Source organism: Nerophis lumbriciformis, linkage group LG14 (genome assembly GCF_033978685.3).
Source record: "Nerophis lumbriciformis linkage group LG14, RoL_Nlum_v2.1, whole genome shotgun sequence".
Lineage (NCBI taxonomy): Eukaryota > Metazoa > Chordata > Actinopteri > Syngnathiformes > Syngnathidae > Nerophis > Nerophis lumbriciformis.
Window position 1 is genome coordinate 29,323,581 of NC_084561.2, and position 22,260 is coordinate 29,345,840.

The 22,260-nt window shown below is 39.7% G+C and overlaps 1 protein-coding gene across 1 annotated transcript in view; it reads right to left on the bottom strand.

Moving 5' to 3' along the window:
- The window catches only part of LOC133616419 (glypican-1-like), a 112,580-nt gene that overhangs the window by 20,466 nt on the left and 69,854 nt on the right, over nucleotides 1-22,260 (bottom strand). The window contains exons 4-9 of the mRNA XM_072914692.1: nucleotides 12,532-12,690; nucleotides 11,407-11,624; nucleotides 10,072-10,245; nucleotides 3,826-3,991; nucleotides 3,632-3,762; nucleotides 2,493-2,633 (exon numbers count right to left, since the gene is read on the bottom strand). Of these exons, the coding sequence (XP_072770793.1) occupies nucleotides 2,493-2,633; nucleotides 3,632-3,762; nucleotides 3,826-3,991; nucleotides 10,072-10,245; nucleotides 11,407-11,624; nucleotides 12,532-12,690 (989 nt within the window). The remainder of the gene's footprint in view (nucleotides 1-2,492; nucleotides 2,634-3,631; nucleotides 3,763-3,825; nucleotides 3,992-10,071; nucleotides 10,246-11,406; nucleotides 11,625-12,531; nucleotides 12,691-22,260) is intronic.

Below are 22,260 nucleotides of genomic sequence, written 5' to 3' on the forward strand. Positions count from 1 at the left end.
TCAGTGCCTCACCAGCCATCAACCTCACCGCACGTCACTGGTACTCACGGTACCGTGTCTGCGCATCCAACTCAAAGTCCTCCTGGTAAGAGTCTCTGTTGTCCCAGTTCTCCACAGGCCAATGGTAAAGATTGACTGTCATCTTTCGGGAATGTAAACAATGAACCACCGGCCGTGTTTGTGTTGCTTAAGTCGGCCGTAATAAACCGCTTCCCTCCTTCATTGAACAAATTGCAAAAGATTCACCAACACAGATGTCCAGAATACTGTGGAATTTTGCGATGAAACAGACGACTTAATAGCTGGCCATCATGCTGTCTCAAAATGTCCTCCACAATCCGCGACGTCACGCGCTGACGTCATCATACCGAGACGTTTTCAGCAGGATATGTCGCGCAAAATTTAAAATTGCACTTTAGTAAACTAACCCGGCCGTATTGGTATGTGTTGCAATGTTAAGATTTCATCATTGATATGTAAACTATCAGACTGCGTGGTCGGTAGTAGTGGGTTTCAGTAGGCCTTTAACATTGTAGCTTTAAAAAAAAATACATGCATCATAGCCAATTATGCAAATTATCCGATGGCCACGCTCCTGTAGCCACAACGAGATTGCCCTGATAGAGTTAATCAAGTTTTATCTATTAAAATGCATTCAATTTAATCCAAAACATTGATATATTTACATGTTTTTCAAGTGTACATCGAATGTTTGAAATTTTGACATGCATGTGTTTAGACTGTGGGAGGCAAAAAACAAACACAAAATGATAATTCAACACAGAAAGGTATTTTTCTGTGTGGAAAGTTCTTTCTCACTGGCACTCATCGAGGGCGGACGCTTCCCTTTCCTCTCCCTTATCTCTCCTGCTTGCTTCTTTGTCTTGTCTTGTCTTAACTTTCTTGTTGCCTCTTTTTGCACTCCTCTCCAAATCTAAACATTGGAACTAATTAACTTGCCTCTCAACGAAATTGACAAGATCTTGGGTTTGGGGGAGCCTGCTTGTCTTGACGGAGCGGTTGTTGCTGGACACACGACGGACTCTTGGGAGAAGAAGGAGTGCCGCGTGCTTGGCGACCCTCTCGGTCAAGGACGTGAAAATATCCACCTATTCGGAATTATGACAACAGGACATCTGTTGATTGGAGTAAGTGTTGCTGTGGTTTGTCGACAAATTGGAAGTTGCTGGCAGTCTTCAAAGTACCCCAAAGCTGCCACAAATGATTGGAGGATGCGGGCTGTGATTTGGACAAAATTAGACGGTCTGCCCTGCAGGATCAGGACAATCTAGAGTGAAAAGCTAATTTTATTTTCACTCGCATACAAAACATTCTAACTTGGACTATTTCTCTGGCTTCGAGACTCTCCCGAAGGACAGTGCGGCAAAGACGCAACAAACTCCCTTCTTGTCTCACACCTGTCGTTTTTGATTTTGTACTGACTGGTGGCTGCAATCATACCAAGGCTGCGGAACAAAGACACGCTGCAGGCTTACACACACACACACATGCATCCACGAAAAATATACGCCACACACACACACACACACACATCGCAGACCCCATCCAACGCTCTCGACGCTTGAAGCCCTTGGGGGTGATGGATGGCTGACTAGCGCTTATACAGCAGCAAGCGGCCTACGTAGCTCCCACTCCCTTCCCTCTGTTGCAAGTTTTGTTGATTATATGTAACTTGATTATGTGTGCTATGGCTATGAGTTTTTTTCCCTTGGCCTGAGTCTGGACCCCCTCCCTGGAGTCCAGCCTTTGATTGAATATTTGTTTACTCTCCTCCCCCCGTCTCCAACGTTTACCTGATTCTCACCTTTTTTTTTGTAAGGGGCGCCGGAAGTTGGCTGACCGGTCAGCGATCCTTTTTCTGTCTCCCTGTAATGTTTGTCTGATCTTGAATGGTATTGTGCTGAAAATCTAATTTCCCCTCTGGAATTAATAAAGTACTTCTGAATCTGAATCTGAAGTCAGATTCAAACTCCATCCATCCATCCATTTCTACCGCTTGTCCCTTTCAGGGTCGCAGGGGGTACTGGAGCCTATCTCAGCTGAATTCGGGCAGAAGGCGGGTTACACCCTGGACAAGTCGTCATCTCATCCCAGGGCCAACACAGATAGACAGACAACATTCACACTCACATTCACACACTAGGGACCATTTAGTGTTGCCAATCAACCTATCCCCAGGTGCATGTTTTTGGAGGTGGGAGGAAGCCGGAGTACCCAGAGGGAACCCAGGCAGTCACGGGGAGAACATGCAAATTCCACACAGAAAGATCCCGAGCCCGTGATTGAACTCAGGACCTTCGTATTGTGAGGCACATGCACTAACCCCTGTTCCACCGTGCTGCCCAGATTCAAACTCCATCCATCCATCCATTTTCTCAGCTACTCATAACCACCCAAAAGGCGCCCAGCTAACCACATGGAAACAAGTGTTGCTGTCTTTGCTCAGTAATAAATTCATTATATTCACACACCTGCATCTCCAGTCTGAGACCTGCAGTGGGAGAGGGTTTGTATTCTGAGGCGGTCAGAGAGCCGCTCTTCTTTTTCTTTGGCTGGTGAAGCGGAGGACTCCCTGTGCCGGGTTCGCCTGGAGTTCCACATGTTTGGTACACCTACACATTTCAAATGACATAAATTAATTAGAACTTAGAACTATATGTGATCTTGGTGTTTCAGCGAAAATATACAGTCTTCATGGACAACAACATGCATTATATAAGATTAGCCACTAGATGTCACCATCGAGTCATTCATTGTTTTTTTATTGTGCTTTTATTTTTAAGATCCTCTTCTAACATACAATCACAATATAGTTTTTTTTGTATTGTTTTGTTTTATTTGTACCTCTTAATGATATTTTACATTAGAACCAACCGTAAGATTGAAAGTATTTAGACAGTGGTAAGACTGTTTTCTAATTTTGCATTTGAAATGAAGCAATGTTTAGACTTTCGGTTTGTTTTAAGAGGTTAAACAGGAAAATACATACATTTTATGCACGGTTACTTAAGTTTTAAGGGCTTATATATGGAGGCTTATGAAATGTTATATTCTGCTGTGGCCAAATCAGGCACATACTTTCACTTACTGGAGACAAAAATGAAGACAGCAAAACAATGAATTTGATGAATGGCATACACTTGAATCTAAGTTAAATAACACATATATATATATATATATATATATATATATATATATATATATATATATATATATATACATATATATATACACACACACACACACACACACACACAACCACACTGTTATTATTTATAATTATTGTAATTGACCAATCAGATTGGAAACTCCTTGAAAGACAAGGTACAGGTACTCTGCATAAAACTGTAACTAACTGCATGTGATACTTGGTCCTAATGCAATGTATTCATCAAGTGACATCATCCTCCAAATCATTCTGTGTAACATTCTGTGACACAAAAATATGGCCAAAATTTCAAGTCAAATCCAATCTCTAATCCATGTCGACCGCGCCAAAATAAAGACTTAGAAGTCATCAAAGTCCCAGCGAGTGACACATGTTGGCATTTCTGCAAGAACAAACAATTTTTGGCTGATATAGTATCATATTCTGAGAAAGTATTCTTACTTTGGCTGTGTAGGTGTCAAAGTTTTCCTGTAGTATGTGGACAGCTTCAAAGATTTGAGCAGGAACGGCAGAGAGAACCACATCGAGGCTGGGCTCTGTGCTGAAACTGGACGCCACCCGGATCATGGTATCTAAGCAGAAGAGAGCATTTAACAAATGGGTTTACTAGATCTTCCATTTTTTCGGTTGTTTACCAATAAGATTTTGCCATTCAGGATGCAGATCAGCTTGGTTAGCCAGGCAGCCCTTCATGACGTTGGAGCAGTAGTTGGCACATGGTTTGACAGAGGCAAGGCCGCGGCAATGGGGACAGTAAACCAGCTTCATCAAGGCCTTCACACATTCTGGACTCAGAGAAACCTGTGGGAAAATGAGGGCACAGTTAGCATCTAAGGGGGAGATCAATATCACTTAATAATATGATACATGATATAGTATGTCAAAATAAGCACAGGTTCACCAGTAGAGGGCAACATTTACCCACAGCGCCTTGAATAGACAAAAGTAACATCTTTGCTACTAAGGACATTTCCTGACAAATTAAACCAAAAATAATATGTATATACATTGTTATAAACATCCACCATCTCATAAACCCACATTAAAACATGCTTTTATTTCGTCAATGTATAATTTTGCAGTCTTCATTAGCTTTCGACCAACAATTACGTAGAAACTATGACTTCTCCACATATTTCTCCTCAATAACTCAGATATGGTAACCTGACATATTTGCTTTTTATAGTATTGAAGTGTTTGTTGCCACTTTATGTTGTATATTGCACATAATGCTGACGTTGTGATGTGTTGTTTATGTGGCACGAGATGCAGTAATAGGTGGCTCTCGAGTGTTGATGACCAACCTTCACTTCCCATAGGTGTCTCCTATTCGGGTTGCGAGGAAAGCAATGTAAAAAAAAAAATCGCACTTTTCGAGGGTGGAGCAGCCTCATGCTGCACAACAGGGCATTTTTACACGTTGGAAGAAGCAGAAAAAATGGATGGAAAAACTAACGCGGAAGCGCCACAAACACAGAGCATCAGCTCAACCTTGGTAGCAGTCATGGCGCCCGTGAGTGCCTTTTGAACAATCATGTAGGAGATGGTCTAAAACCGGGTGTGCCTTACTCTCTCTATACACAGCTCTGATTCCACAATAAAAGGGTGAGAAACAAGTAGGGTACAGTACAAAATAAAAATAATCTGTGGTGGGTAAATTACTCTGAAAAAGTAATTAGTTAAAAAGGTAATTATATTAGTGATGCAATTGTTTTTTTTTCATAAATGTAATTAGTTATCATGTACAGTAATTAAAGAGTTAATTTGTTTTTTAAAAACCTTCAAATATCTGGTGTGTGTGTAATTGAGCAATGTTTCATGAGGATTAAAGTTATTCACAATCCTGAAAAAGACAGTTTTACAGCGCATCCGGAAAGTATTCCCAGCGCTTCACTTTTTATGCTACAGCCCTGTTCCAAAACGGAATACATCCTTAAAATTTGACATACAATACCCCATTATTAAAATGTAAAAATGTTTTTTTTTATTATTTGCTACTTTTTTTTTAAATTAAATAAAAAATCGCATGTACATAAGTATTCACAGCTTTTGCTCAATACTTTGTTTACAATTACAGCCTCACTTCTTTTTGAATACGATGCCAAAAGATGGATGTCTCTGTACATTGCTGCATTCATCTTTTACTCTATTATTAAATCACCAAAATGATTCCTGAGCGTGGCAACCGCTGCTGCTCACTGCTCCCTTCACCTCCCAGGGGGTGGAACAAGGGGATGGGTCAAATGCAGAGGGTAATTTCACCACACCTGGTGTGTGTGTGACTATCAGTGGTACTTTAACTTGAACTTTATTCTGACTAGTCTGCCAGTTCCTGCTGCTGAAAAACACCCCCACAGCATGATGCTGCCACCACAGTAAGCAGTGCCTGGTTTCCTCCAAACATGACGCCTGGCATTCATGCCAAAGAGTTTGCGCTTTGTCTCATAAGACCAGAGAATTTTGTTTCTCATGCTCTGAGAGTCTTTTAAGTTGACAAACCTTTAACTAAGAAATGGCTTCCGTCTGGTCACTATACCATGCAGGCCTGATTGGCAGATTGCCGCAGAGATGGTTGTCCTTCTGGAAGGTTCTCATCTCACCAAATAGGAATGCTGTAGTTCTGACAGAGTGACCATCGGGTTCTTGGTCACCTCCCTGACTAGACTAAGATGAATGCAGCCATGTACAGAGACATCCTGGATAAAAACTAACACTTCCCATCTGATCTGATGGACCTTGAGAGGTGCTGCAAAGAGAAATGGGCAAAGAGAGAGCCCAAAGATAGGTGTGCCAAGCTTGTGGCATTGTATTCAGAAAGACGTGAGGCTGTAACTGTAAATAAAGTATTGAGCAAATGCTGTTAATATTTATGTACATGTGTTTTTTTAATTTAATTTTTCATTAATTGGCAAATTAAAAAAACAAAAAAAAACTCTTACATTTTCATAAAGTGGTATTGTGTGTCAAATTTTAAGGAAATTCCAGGCTGTAACATAACAAAATGTGGAAAAAAGTAAAGCACCATTAAAGGAGGCACTGTAACTGGATGTCCATGAACGCACCTGGTATGAGTGTTCATGGTGAAGAATCAGGTGTTACATTGGAGATACTGTGTAAGGTCAGATTAAAGTTGTGCGAGAGACTATGTGTGTCCCTGTCGGGAAGATACAAGAGTAACGCGCCACATTTTTCTGTCTTAAAATAGTCATTAATTAGATTACCCGTTACTGGTAAACAATAAAGACATTCTGAATGTCAGTTAGAACATAATAATGTTTATATGACACAGCATCCTGAGCAACTGGAAGTTTACTATTTTGTCTTAGGATACTTTTGACAGCTCTCAAGGGGTAACTAGGAGTTAATAATAGTTCCTCCTTAAAAACTTTAAAGTTGAACTGCACTTTTTGGGGGGAATTTTGCCTATCCTTAAAAAAAAAAAAACAATTTTTGATTTGTTTGAATTGATTACGCATCGTAACAAATAAGAATCACGTTTAATTTGAAAATCACATTTTTTTTTACATCCCTAATAAACGCTAACGTTAAGGACCTACTTTTAGCGGCGCATTGATCACACAGAGGTAACCAGCTTATGCTGCTATATTGACGTCATCAGCCAATGAGAGGCTTTCTCGCTTCTGAGCTGGTAAAAGTTGATTCTAGATTATAAATCATGTGGCCATAAACAGAGAAGATGGTAAAGTTTGACTTGACCCGGAGATGGCAAGAAAAACAAAAACACGCTAGTTTTGCGCCCACCTTTTTGTTTTAACCCTTCACAAGGATTGTCAATCTATCAATCAATCAATCAAAGTTTACTTATATAGCCCTAAATCACGAGTGTCTCAAAGGGCTGCACAAGCCACTGGGCGACTGGTGCAATGGACGTTGAGTGGATCTAGCATAATAGTGTGAGAGTCCAGTCCATAGTGGATCTAGCATAATAGTGTGAGAGTCCAGTCCATAGTAGATCTAGCATAATAGTGTGAGATTCCAGTCCATAGTGGATCTAGCATAATAGTGTGAGAGTCCAGTCCATAGTGGATCTAGCATAATAGTGTGAGAGTCCAGTCCATAGTGGATCTAGCATAATAGTGTGAGAGTCCAGTCCATAGTGGATCTAGCATAATAGTGTGAGAGTCCAGTCCATAGTGGGGCCAGCAGGATATCACCTTGACGTTTTGAACACTACATCAGTCGGCATCTCAGTGAAAGCAGACATTTTACAGTAAGTAATGTTTTATTATGTTTGTTGTATCTCATGATGAGTAATCAGTGTTGTTGTTGAAGGAAAAGACGTGATGCGTCTATGAAATGAATGCACCACGGTACACACTAAAATGAGCAACATACGTAAATATTACATGTTACTATGAATATGTCTGTTATTACATTACATATATACTTACAGTGTGCATATAAAACCTTGATGGAGGTGTTTTTGGATGTGTTTAAGGTCTTTATAGGTGAAATAGAGCAACTTCCAAATGCTCCATTGTTAGCTGACTTTTGCCAGCGATCATTTACGAGTTAGAATGCATACAAAAAGAAAAACAAATATGTTCTTGTCTTACATACGGATTGTGAATGATGGACAAAATTCTCAAAAAAGTTCAGTTCCCCTTTAATTATGAATACACTTCAAAAATGATAAAAGCCACAACAAATCAAAGCACTTTAGATATAATAATAATGGCTGTGTCTTAACAAAACCTAGTGAATATTGCTATATTTGACGTTTCTATGCCTCTTTGGGTTAATTTTGTATTATTTATTTGTAGGTTATAGATTTAAACCTACATACTCCAAGGTAGTAGTGATGAGTGTAAAACATTAAGGGCCTGATCTACAAACCCCAAAACCAGTGAAGTTGGCACGTTATGTAAATCGTAAATAAAAACAAAATACAATGATTTGCAAATCCTTTTCAACCTATATTCAATTGAATAGACTGCAAAGACAAGATACTTAACGTTCGAACAGGAAAATGTTGTTATTTTTTGCAAATATTAGCTCATTTGGAATTTAAAGCCTGCAACATGTCTCAAAAAAGCTGGCACAAGTGGTAAAAAGACTGAATAAGTTGAGGAATGCTCATCAAACACTTATTTGGAACACCCTACAGGTGAACAGGCTAATTGGGAACAGGTGGGTGCCATGATTGGGTATAAAAGCAGCTTCCATGAAATGCTCAGTCATTCACAAACACGTATGGGGCGAGGGTCACCACTTTGTGAACAAATGCGTGAGCTAATTGTCGAACAGTTTAAGAACAACATTTGTCAACGAGCTTTTGCAAGGAATTTGGGGATTTCACCATCTACAGTCTGTAATATAATCAAAAGGTTTGGAGGATCTGGAGAAATCACTGCACGTAACATTGAATGCCCGTGACCTTGGATCCCTCAGGCAGTACTGCATCAAAAAGCGACATCAGTGTGTAAAGGATATCCCCATATGGGCTCAGGAACACTTCAGAAAACCATTATCAGTAACTACAGTTGGTCGTTACATCTGTAAGTGCAAGTTAAAGCTCTACTATGCAAAGCGAAAGCCATTTATCAACAACCCCTAGAAACGCCGCTGGCTTGGCTTGGCCCGAGCTCATCGAGGATGGACTGATGCATAGTGGAAAAGTGTTCTGTGGTCTGACGAGTCCACATTTCAAATTGTTTTTGGAAACTGTGGACGTCGTGTCCTCCGGAACAAAGAGGAAACGAACCATTTGGATTGTTATAGGCGCAACGTTTAAAAGCCAGCATCTGTGATGGTATGGGGGTGTATTAGTGCCCAAGGCATGAGTAACTTACACATCTGTGAAGGCACCAATAATGCTGAAAGGTACATACATGTTTTGGAGCAACATATGTTGCCATCCAAGCAACGTTATCATGGACGCCCCTGCTTATTTCAGCAAGACCATGCCAAGCCACATGTTACAACAGCGTGGCTTCATAGTAAAAGAGTGCGGGTACTAGACTGGCCTGCCTGTAGTCCAGACCTGTCTCCCATTGAAAATGTGTGGCGCAATATAAAGCGTAAAATATGACAATGGAGACCTCGGACTGTTGAACAACTTAAGCTGTACATCAAGCCAGAATGGGAAAGAATTCCACTTCAAAAATTGGTCTCCTCAGTTCCCAAACGTTTACTGAGGGTTGTTCGAAAGAAAGGCCATGTAACACAGTGATACAAATGCCCCTGTGCCAACTTGTTTACAATGTGTTGCTGCCATTAAATTCTAAGTTAATGATTATTTGCAAACAAAAATTAAGTTTCTCAGTTCCAACATTAAATATCTTGTCTTTGCAGTGTATTCAATTGAATATAAGTTGAAAAGAATTTGCAAATCGTTGTATTCTGTTTTTATTTACGAATTACACAACGTGCCAACTTCACTGGTTTTGGGTTTTGTACTAAGATCTAAATAAAATGCGCTAAATAGCGTGTGCAACCTATAGAATTTACACATGCTAAATACAGGCGCAAAACAGTTTCAGTCTTGATAAATCACATTGCGAGCACTAAATGATTATATTTGCATCTCCTCTTCTCAGTATTATGGGCATTCAAATAATCAGCCGATATTCTGCAAATATATTAAGGCAGACACGCTAAATTGATTGCACTCTGTATTTTGCTCATTTAAGAGACACAAAATGTCTTAGTAGATCATCTTTGCGTGCACTATCAAAATTTGCACGTGTTCTAATACATGCAAACCTTCAGAAGATCAGGCCCTATATTTGTTATTTTAGGGGTAACAACATACTTTACAATCTACTGTAAATCGCGATAATCAACAAAGAAGTCTTGACACTTCATATTTGTACAATAAAGCCAACTCTGTGTGTCGCTACATGCAAGCACACACTCACCTGTGAGACCTTTCTGACGACCTCCCCACTGATGATCAGCCCCTGCACAAATGACCTGGCTGTGACAAAAGCCTGTATAAGCTTTGCTTTCATGTCCCGTGGGACATCTCCAAATGGCCGCAGAGTCTCATGTTGCTTAGCAACACACTCAAGGTAGTCTTCTGACAGGGTGACCTGCGAAAGCAATGATACTGTATAATGGCGCATACAATACTCTATATTTGCACTTTGTTGAACGAATATAATACATTTTACTGTAATTTATATTTACCGTAGAAACAAATGATTTGTTTCAAAAATGGCATGAATCATTTCTCATTTGCCCAAACAAGTACTGTATGTTGCCACTAAAGTAAGGCTGTGGTCAGAAAAAAAAAAATATATATATATATATATATATATATATATATATATATATATATTCCATCCATACATCCATCTTCTTCCGCTTATCCGAGGTCGGGGCGCGGGGGCAGCAGCCTAAGCAGGGAAGCCCAGACTTTCCTCTCCCCAGCCACTTCGTCCAGCTCTTCCCCCGGGGCGTTCCCAGGCCAGCCGGGAGACATAGTCTTCCCAACATGTCCTGGGTCTTCCCCGTGGCCTCCTACCGGTCGGACGTGCCCTAAACACCTCCCTAGGGGGGCGTTCGGGTGGCATCCTGACCAGATGCCCGAACCCCCTCATCTGGCTCCTCTCGATGTGGAGGAGCAGCGGCTTTACTTTGAGCTCCCCCCGAATGTCAGAGCTTCTCACCCTATCTCTAAGGGAGAGCCCCGCCACCCGGCGGAGGAAACTCATTTCGGCCGCTTGTACCCGTGATCTTGTCCTTTCGATCATAACCCAAAGCTCATGACCATAGGTGAGGATGGGAACGTAAATCGACCGGTAAATTGAGAGCTTTGCCTTCCGGCTCAGCTCCTTCTTCACCACAACGGATCAATATAGCATCCGCATTACTAAAGACAACGCACCGATACGCCTGTCGATCTCACGATCCACTCTTCCCTCACTCGTGAACAAGACTCCGAGGAACTTGAAGTCCTCCACTTGGGGCAAGATCTCCTCCCCAACCTGGAGATGAAACTCCACCCTTTTCCGGGCGAGAACCATGGACTCGGACTTGGAGGTGCTGATTCTCATCCATATATATTCCATTATACAGTAATTAGTTCTTGTTAAAAGCATAACTTAACATCCAAAATATTTTTTTCCAGTCTCATTTGGCCCCAAAAAATTACGCTGTTTGATCTTACATTACTCTTTTATTAGTAAACTAGCATTTTAAGGGAGTTTTGACTGTCTTTCTTGGCTTATGTAACTGGAGTCCTTACTCACATCTCTGGGGGTGGAGCTTTTGAAGGTGCGCTCCAGAAGGTGTGACCAAAATTCGGTCAACGTCTCATCCAAGTTGAGAGCAGATCCCCGGTAGTACTGCCTCAAGTCAGAGTACAAATCCCCATAGAGTCTTGTATTCTGAGAGTATAGGGGGCCAAGGGGAGAGAGAGCCTCCTGAAGAGAGCGTTCCGAGCGGCTGTGAAGTTCCGTAAAATACGCTGGTTGTGGGACAAGAGATACAAAAAACATATTAATGGTAGATATTACTTAAAATACAAACACAACTTTCATTTTATAAAAACAGTTATTGTCTGACTTAAGACTGTCTTAAATTGTTCAAAGATTCAATTCAAAGGAGTCTGATTCAACTATAAACAGACAAAATTCCATCCATCCAAGCCGTAGATATTATGTGACTGGGCCGGCACGCAAAGGTAGCGCCTTTAAGGTTCATGGGCGCTCTGTACTTCTCCCTACGTCCGTGTACACAGCGGCATTTTAAAAAGTCATACATTTTACTTTTTGAAACCGATACCGATAATTTTGAAACCAATACCGATAATTTCCGATATTACATTTTAAAGCATTTATCGGCCGATAATATCAGCAGTAGGATATTATCGGACATCTCTAGTACTAAGCCATATAAAATGTGGCGTGTGGCCTTTTTTCTGGCCTTTATTGTCTCTTCCTTTCCTGTTTTTGTTATTTTTATTTCATCTTGACTCGCACAGCCCTAATTTCACATTTCTCACCTGCAGCATTTATGCATCTTTCTGTTGTTACCATGCTTTTTTCTTCTGTCTATTCCTTTATTTTTTTGGTTTACACTCTTGCCTCCTCAGTGGGTCAACTGCTCATTAGCTGAACCAGCAACTGCCCTAGGGGACACCCGTCTGTTTGTGTGTGTGTGCCCTTCCAGATCAGGGGATCAGCTTATCATGTTTCATTGTGTCTGCCTGACTCTGCCCTCATTAAAACACCCAGTCAGGGGTCCCCTTGATGCACTTGACATACACATCCCCCTCTCGCACACGCACCATTACTACTGAAGTTGCGCTTGGGTGCAGAGCAGAGTCAGAACTTGTAGCAAACGGCCAGTAATGAGAGTCAGAGCTTACTTACTGTCAAAGCTTCTATACAGAGTGTTGAAGGATGCCTGCAACGATCTGCCGGCCTCCCTGATCAGTGCTTCTGTCTCTCGTGCACTAAGACCCTCCATGTTTTCCTCCATGGTGTCGGTGCAACAAGTCGGACCTTGTGGACACGTCCTCAGGTGTTCACCTAGAGCAAAAGAGAAAATCATAATCATCAAGATGCACAAATGTTAATATTGTGGTGTAAAAATGTAATATAACTAATAGAGCTATGAACTGCCTCACATTGTAAAGAATGTCCTGTTCCTCAAAACAGTAGAAAAGATCATGGCTACGCTGATTAGTCTGCAGATACTGCCCATTACATCAAACATAAATACATTATTTCACACAATTACTACTGTGCCATATTTTTGTCACTTAAGATAATAAATTAAATGGTTTGCTACAACAACTTGTATTTTTTTGTGTCCCGGAAGGCTCAGAAACTTGCTCATATTAATTACATTTAGGGGTCTCCCGATACCGTTTAACGTCTGATACAATACAGATATTTGAGTATTTGCCGATACCGATATTAACCCGATACGGTATCAGCATGAATTATACATATTTTTATTATTTTGTAGTGTGGACTGGAAAGATAGAAAAGGTTTGATCAAGTGAAATTACCGAAACAGAGAACAATGATATGTACTGTATGAACAAAAAATACCAAGATTGTGTGCTTATTGGAGGACATTTAGCTTCTAAATGCAGGACTGTTCGTATCGGCGCTTACTGTATATCCACGATTTTAGATTTTTGCTGATATCAAGATCGGATCAGGACACCCCTAGTTACAAATCTTTTATTCTTAGTTTTTATTATTAATGCGTTGCAGTTACAGCATAGACGGACATATTGTACAGTAACCATACTTGATTCCTCACCTGCTTTGTACAGTGTGGCATAAGACAACAAGCGTGGGACGTTTTAACATCAGTTCAGACTTGCATTTGTTGCACAGCTGGCGGCTGCAAAACTACACATAAAAGGTTTGCTAATGTATGTTCAAATAATAACAATTAAGTGATTTGTTTGTTCCAACTGGCTTGATGTCTCTAGAGAATAAATCATTGTTTTTTTTAATTGTTCCTAATTATATAAAGCACAGGTCTCAAACTCTAGGCTTGGGGGCCAGAGCTGGTCCATCACACCCTTTTATGTGGCCCTCTACATCAGTGGTTCTCAAATGGGGGTACGCGTACCCCTGGGGGTACTTGAAGGTATGCCAAGGGGTACGTGAGATTTTTTTTAAATACTCTAAAAATAGCAACAATTCAAAAATCCTTTATAAATATATTTATTTAATAACACTTGAACAAAATATGAATGTAAGTTCATAAACTGAACATCAAATCAAGTAGGCTATTCCAATCATTACCATAAACCCAGAGTTTTCCCCATGCCATGATGGTTTGACCCTACCTGGCAGTGCCACACAGCACCAACTGTCAATCAACTATTGATGTAGAAAACAATGGAGGCTTGGTTAAAGCATAGCAGTAATGCAGCTGAAAACAAGGAGGAACATGTGCCAAAGAAGGCCAAACCAGAGCCGGCAAAATTCAGACAGTATTCCGAAGAATATGTGTTAATAGAATTTACGGCTTCGAGTTGTAACCCCCCCAAGACATTGTGTTTTCTCTGTGGAGAAATGTTAGCTAACAGCGGCATGAAGCCCGCACATCTTCAGCGGCATCTCCTGACAAAACACGCTTGCCATGTTGGTAAGCCACCTGATTTTTTTAAGAGGAGACTAAATGCAACAATGCAATATTCAGTGTTGACAGCTAGATTTTTTGTGGACATGTTCCATAAATATTGATGTTAAAAATTTATTTTTTTGTGAAGAAATGTTTAGAATTAAGTTCATGAATCCAGATGGATCTCTATTACTATCCCCAAAGAAGGCACTTTAAGTTGATGATGTGTAGAAATCTTTATTTATAATTGAATCACTTGTTTATTTTTAACAAGTTTTTAGTTATTTTTATATATTTTTTTCCAAATATTTCAAGAAAGACCACTACAAATGAGCAATATTTTGCATTGTTATACAATTTAATAAATCAGAAACTGATGACAGTGCTGTATTTTACTTCTTTATCTCTTTTTTTCAACCAAAAATGCTTTGCTCTGATTAGGGGGTACTTGAATTAAAAAATAAATTCACAGGGGGTACATCACTGAAAAAAGGTTGAGAACCACTGCTCTACATCATTCAATGTGACCTGCAACATCATTCAATATGGTGTTCTACACAATTTAAGTGGTCTGCCACATTATTTATTGTGGTCTTCCAAATCATTCAATGTGGTCCACCCCATCTTTTAATGTGGTCTATAATGTCATTTAATTTGGTCTTCCAGGTCATTTAATGTTGTCTACCACAACATTTAATGTGGTCTGCAACGCCATTCCATGTTGTCATAATGTGGTCCGCCACATCATTTAATGTGGCCCTCTTAGGGCAGCCATAATTGGGATGTGGACCTCAATAAAAAATGAGTTTGACACCCCTATCTAAAGTATTGCATTTTTCGATATGGTCAACAAAAACTCCAAAAAAACACATTTTGGTCCAATTTGTACTTGTCAGATTAGAATCAGATTTACACATAAAACATGTTGTTAACAGTAGTGGTAAAAACAGATCATAACCTAAAAAACTCATGAATATAAATAAATAAATGTTGTACTCTTTGGGGTAAATGGCAGCATGAAGGTTGCAATAAACACCAGTTCTGCCAGACAGTCGAGAACACTGTCTACAGCATCAGTGTCTTGAAAGGTTGAAGCCTCGGGGTTGGTGTGTATTCATGTGTGTAAGTGCGCCCACGTCTGTGGAGGTTAAGGGTGAAATAGAAGCCTACAGCTTTGTGGATCATCGGACTCTTCCATTCTAAAGATTTTTTCGTCAGGATGTGCTACTTTGTTTTAAAGAAGCCTAAAGCTTTGTGCATCATCAGGTGCTTTCATCCAACATATCTAAGGTCAGTATGTGCAACTTTCTTTGGATATGAATTTGAGTAGGTGGGGTGAAGAAAAATGTACCACCGGATAAGTGGAGCGAATGAAGGGATGCCTTCATCATTGTTGATCCATCAGTTTTTCATAGAAGGTTTGACACAGACTTCCTGAGTCAGTTGGAACGTGAGTAATTGCACAGAGAATTGGGATATTCTTGCTAATAACAGTGCTGTATACCAGAAGACACGAAGGAATGGATTTTATGTTCAGAGCGCATCCCCAACACATTGAACAGCCATGAAACAAACACCTCGCCCAAAGACATAAATAACCACCTGGAGTTCTAGACTGTCCCCAGCAACAACTCATAAAGCCAGGCAATGCCATGGTATGGTTTTGTCATGTTACCTTGGGTTCCATTGGAGAGATATATGCTAAGTAAAAAAATACTATTTTGGTAAGTGCATTGTGTTTTGTTGGTATCATCATTGCCAAACCTTATTGTGCGCACATTTCAAACGGTATGGCTACTAATAAGGATGTATATCGTTAAGATTTTACCAATATCAAGATTCCTTACCGATACCAGTATTGTTGTGTTACAAACCTTTGTGGGGTATTGCATCTGAAGTGAATAATACTGATAGTCGTATTATTTGTCCAGCATCTTCTCCCAGACTGACCCGTACCAAAAAAATACCGGTACTTGGTAAACATCCCTAGCTACCTATAGCTCAGCAGTCACATTATCACACATTCACAATGCAACATTTGGAGTGTTTTACAAAAAGAAACTTGGAACATTTAGGAGCTTGGATTTGATTTACTAAGAACCAATTAACACTTGTTAAATAGTGTGTGCAAACTATAAAGTGTACTTATAGTAGGCGTGTTATAAATGTTCGATTAAAATTGGGTGTACAATTGATAACAAGTGCAAAAGTGGTGCAGACAAACATTATGCAGAATGTACCACCTTTTCTAGGCTATAATCCGTGGGATTAAATAAATTATCTTCTTTCCACTGCCTTTCAGGCAAAACTGGATCATCATGCTTACATACTGTACATTACCTTTTGCATTATATTAATTTATATTATTATGTGTTGTCTACCTTGTACTTTTTTTTATGTCATTGCCAGAAATAAATTAATAAAAAATAATAATAATAATGAAGCAACAACATAACCTATTATACAGTATGTACGTTGAAGGTGCGCTCTTTGAGGATTGCTTTGTGGTGATGGTGCTCAGAAAATGCATATAGTAAGATGTTTTTATATTATAACAACATATCTGTTATATAAAAGAACAAACATTAATAAAAAAACGCCACCAGACAACAAAACAAAATGAATTGAACTTGTTTTAACCCCTTAAGTCATCCAGCAGCTATACAACAATATAAAGCGTCATTGCAGAATAGACAATATGTCTAATATTATTATTTCTGACAGTCCAAATATTTTGACACACACACAGACGGAATATTCTCTCTTTCAATCGGCTGTCTTTGCAGCACGATCGCCTCCTTTTTCACAACCATTTGTGCGTAACTGGGCCAGCAGTCCGGTGTGGCTAATATATGGGAAAATATGTTTTTCTTCTAAATTTTAGTGGGTGCGGCTTATATTCCGGTGTGTTCTATAGTCTGGAAAAGATGTTATGTTAATATTGTTAAAGAGTCAATATCACTTACATTAAATACATTTTAAAAAAATGGCAGTCAATACATGTAATTGGTATCGGCCGATCTCACTCATGGATGATCTGTATCAGAATCAGCAGCATAAAACCTAGATCGGAAAATCCCTAGTTTTAATACACGTAAACTTCATGTCCTCCCTGTGCTTGCAAGGTTTTTCCCAAGGTATTCCAGACTTCAGTCCAAAAACATGTTGTTAGTGTCTGGGTGATGTTTCAATCAATCAATCAATCAATCAATCAATCAATTCCTTTATTGTCATTGTCATAATAACACATAAGTCATACATGAACAACGAGATTTTGTTTGAGCTCTGTCCAGCGCCATAGAAACTGCATTGATGTGTCATGTTTGGCACAGTGATGGAGACAATCCTTGTCAAAGGTTAATAAACTCCACCATTGGCAATACTCGCAGATCAGACACACCATTGCCGGTTGCTCATATGCTAATGACAACATTTAGTTGTTGTGTTTTGCTTCTAGAGTGTCTCCCACAGATGCATATCGATGCTTGGTTTGCTGGAACATTGAAGGAGTGAGGACTAAACGTAGAAATTAAAGAGCCGCGTCAAAACGTTTGAAATATTGATCATCTACTAAAGATTAGAATGTGAAAACAGAGCAAAGGAGAATCAAGGTGTGGAGAGACATGAGTTAGGTCAAACTAAATCTGTTGTTAAGATTCCATTGCTCATATTTTTTTTTGCCCTCAAGCATCAGCACATATTCAATTAGGTCCACAGCCCAAGGGGCATGAATACACTTGCAGGGACTCACATTTGCATAATTCCTTCCCTCGTGCCTCAGGCATTGCTCAGACCCAATGAAAAATGGTTGTGTTCCTCAGAGACAAAGAAAAGGGATAGGAGTGGAAATAAAAAAAAAATTACATATTTCCTTGTCACTTGTCACAAGTTTTTCCACCCCATCTAAGTCCTCAAAATGGAAGAATACATCATTGTAATTTTAGGAAAAAATAACAGGGTTAAACATATGTGACCTTTTTTGCTGGAATTAAGAAAAACTGCACTTGTTTTGGAATTTTGCTCATCATCCACAATCCCTATGTGAAACAAGAATACACGTCTTTCACATTTCTTTGGTTCAAATAGTGAAAAAAAACATAGTAAGCGACGGCTAATAATGCAGGTAATTGAGATTCATCTGTTTCGGATAAAAAACGCTCTAAATAATTCCAAAAACTGCCTACAACGCTCCATTTACATGCTGAGACCTGCATATTAACGAAGCTATAAGGACATTGTTTTTGTAAGAGCTAACACCGTGGACCTACTTTGCTGACTGACTTTCCTCTCACTGCTCCTCCGACCACTTTGCCACTAACCAGCTACTCTCTATCTGAAGCGGTTAATACCGTTGGTTGCAACCTGCCATAAAATAAAGAAGAAGGAGCTTGAGCAGAGTTAGAAAAAAAAAATGCTAGATTATAAATAATGCATCTCTCCTGTATACTAGAAGGTTGTGGCACCAAGCTGAGAAGTTGGTCAAGTCTGAAAAGTCACACGCTGCCAACTTGACACAATATAGTTGTCATCAAATGGAACACAGCATAAGAGCATCACAACATAGCTAAGAATCTTTTTTGTCTAAAAGGGCTGAAAGTTGCAACCAACCCTTCATTCAGCATTCCAGTGAGCGCGGGCATTGTAAGTCACTGTTTAGCGTGTAAATCGTTTAGCAACAGTGCTACATATTAACGCTCTAAGGTTCTCACAAAATCTGTTATTAGTGGGCAAACACAGAAAATGCTCTTTTCCCTGTTGTTGTTGAAGGACTGTGTTTTCATTGCTATGCACTGTGTATAATCAATGCTATTACGGTAATGCTGACAAAAAATGACTAAAATAGTTAATTATATTTATAGTGAAGTGAATTATGTTTATATAGCGCTTTGCTCTATTGACTTAAAGCGTTTTACATAGTGAAACCCAATATCTAAGCGACATTTACACCAGTGTGGGTGGCACTGGGAGCAGGTGGGTAAAGTTTCTTGCCCAAGGACACAACGGCAGTGACTATGATGGTGGAAGCTGTGAATGTTATCATCAATGTGCCTTTTACTACATTACATCCATACTTACAGCATGTATACAGTATACAACAGTCTTTCTTTTAGATGATTTTATAGGCAGAATAGATCATATCTCCATTACAAAGTTTAAGAATGCACAGAAAAGGAAGAAGTGCGTGTTGTCTCACACAAGGATTGTGGCTGATGGGCAAAATTCCCCCCAGAACGTGCAGTTTTCCTTTAAAGGTCTACTGAAATGCGATTTTCTTATTTAAATGGGGATAGCAGGTCCATTCTATGTGTCATACTTGATCATTTCGCGATATTGCCATATTTTTGCTGAAAGGATTTAGTAGAGAACATCGACGATAAAGTTTGCAACTTTTGGTCCCTGATAAAAAAGCCTTGCCTCTACCGGAAGTAGCAGACGAGTAGCATGACGTCACAGGTTGTGGAGCTCCTCACATCCGCACATTGTTTACAATCATGGCCACCAGTAGCGAGAGCGATTCGGACCGAGAAAGCGACGATTCCCCCATTAATTTGAGCGAGGATGAAAGATTTGTGGATGAGGAAAGTGAGAGTGAAGGACTAGAGGGCAGTGGGAGCGATTCAGATGCTGTGAGAGGCGGGTGGTACCTGATATTCAGCTGGGAATGACTAAAACAGTAAATAAACACAAGACATATATATACTCCATTAAACACAACACAACCAGGCTTATATTTAATATGCCACAAATGAATCCTGCATAACAAACACCTCCCCCCTCCCGTTCCTATAACCCGCCAATACAACTCAAACACCTGCACAACACACTCAATCCCACAGCCCAAAGTATCGTTCACCTCCCCAAAGTTCATACAGCACATATATCCCCAAAGTCCCCAAAATGACATACGTGACATGCACATAGCGGCACGCACGTACGGGCAAGCGATCAAATGTTTGGAAGCCACAGCTGCATGCGTACTCACGGTACCGTGTCTGCGCATCCAACTCAAAGTCCTCCTGGTAAGAGTCTCTGTTGTCCCAGTTCTCCACAGGCCAATAGTAAAGCTTGAACAATGAAACACCGGCTGTGTTTGTGTTGCTGCAGCTGCCCGCAATACACCGCTTCCCACCTACAGCTTTCTTCTTTGCTGTCTCCATTGTTCATTGAACAAATTGCAAAAGATTCACTAACTCAGATGTCCAGAATACTGTGGTATTTTGCGATGAAAACAGACGACTTAATAGCTGGCCACCATGCTGTCCCAAAATGTCCTCTACAATCCGTGACGTCACGTGCCGACGTCATCATACCGAGACGTTTTCAGCAGGATATTTCGCGCGGAATTTAAAATTGCACTTTAGTAAGCTAACCCGGCCGTATTGGCATGTGTTGCAATGTTAAGATTTCATCATTGATGTATAAACTATCAGACTGCGTGGTCGGTAGTAGTGGGTTTCAGTAGGCCTTTAAAAACAAGCCATACTTGTCTAGTTAAATAACGAATGAATGTACACAAATCTTAGCATCTGCAGTTATTTGAATTGTATAGAGATTTAGTAGTGGAAATAAACTTTGAAAAAAAAAAACATTCATGCATTGCTCTAATTGCCTCATTAAATCCCGACCATTGCTCCAATTCTGATTTATGTTTGTAAAAAATAGAGCTAATGCAGAATAAAATATTTAAGTATGTCTGCATCTAGAAAAGGTCTCTTTAAAGTCCTTGCATCAACCCATTCAAATCATGCAACACATAGTACAATCATCATTACAATCAGCTTGAGCCCTCTATTTTGGGCACAGATTTATTACAATCTTATATTGCATGAGCTCCTCAGGGGTTCAAAATAATAAGCGTCTGGCTTCAATCAGGGTTTCAAACCTTTCAATCAAAGGTCTAGGTAAAAAACAATAAATGGATTCATGAAGGTGGCTTATTTGCCTCTTAAAATTGCAATTAATGAATGTTGATGAGGATGGTGTTGCATTGTAAAAATATACTGCAATTTGTATTTGTGTAATATAAATGTAATAAATGTTTAGTATTTAAGAGCACTGTTTCAGAACGTGGCATTCCTGAAATGTTGTTCTGTACTTAAAAATGTAATTTGAAAGTGGTTTTTGGCGAACTATGGAGACCACATCCACGGTCCACCTGCCATTGCATAGTTTTTTTTTTTCTTTTCCCATCAAAAGGATCGGGCTCTTGCTCGTCTTAATGTGTCCCATCCCTACCGTTATGTCTTACTTTTCCACCTACATTAAGGCATGAGCGTACTATAGCCCGTCTCGACAAGTGAATACTCAATGCACATGTGACAGACAGTGGAATAAGTATATGCTGCATCTGCCATTCTAAAAAGATGTGAACCAGAGCCTCTCTGAAACAGGCATAACTGAAGACACCTTTACCATAGAGTACTGTGTAAGGATGAGCCGATCTATCAGCCACTGATCAGTATCGGCCCATTTTCTTGAAAATGTATGTGATCGACAAATGCCAAAACTTTAATACCGATCACAGACGTTTTAGTCTCCTGGCTGACAAGCAACTAGCAGCTAATTATGTGTCTCCTTAAGGTAGCTTAAAACAACACCAATAAATAAGTGCTTGGTAAAGTTTAAGAGGTGTTGATGGAACCATGTTGCCGCAGACAGTATGCAGCTATTAACAGGAAACAAATGTTGGATGGTCAGCATCGTCACAGTCAGTAAACAAGAGGGAGTGTCAATACCAAGGGTAGTATCAGTACGATTATATGATCGATACTGGAGTGATTAGAACAATCATTTTAAATTTTTTTGAAAAATCTTTTTTTTTTCGTTTTTGTTAATGTTTACAAATTCAGGGAAATATTCCAACGACACAGGAGGACTTTGAGGGAAAAACCAAAGGATATAAATGAGTAGTTCATTTAGTAGATTTTGCTTTTGTTTAGTTGTTGTGCACTATTGTCTTTTTTTAATCAAAAAAATACACATACACACCCACACACACACACATGCAC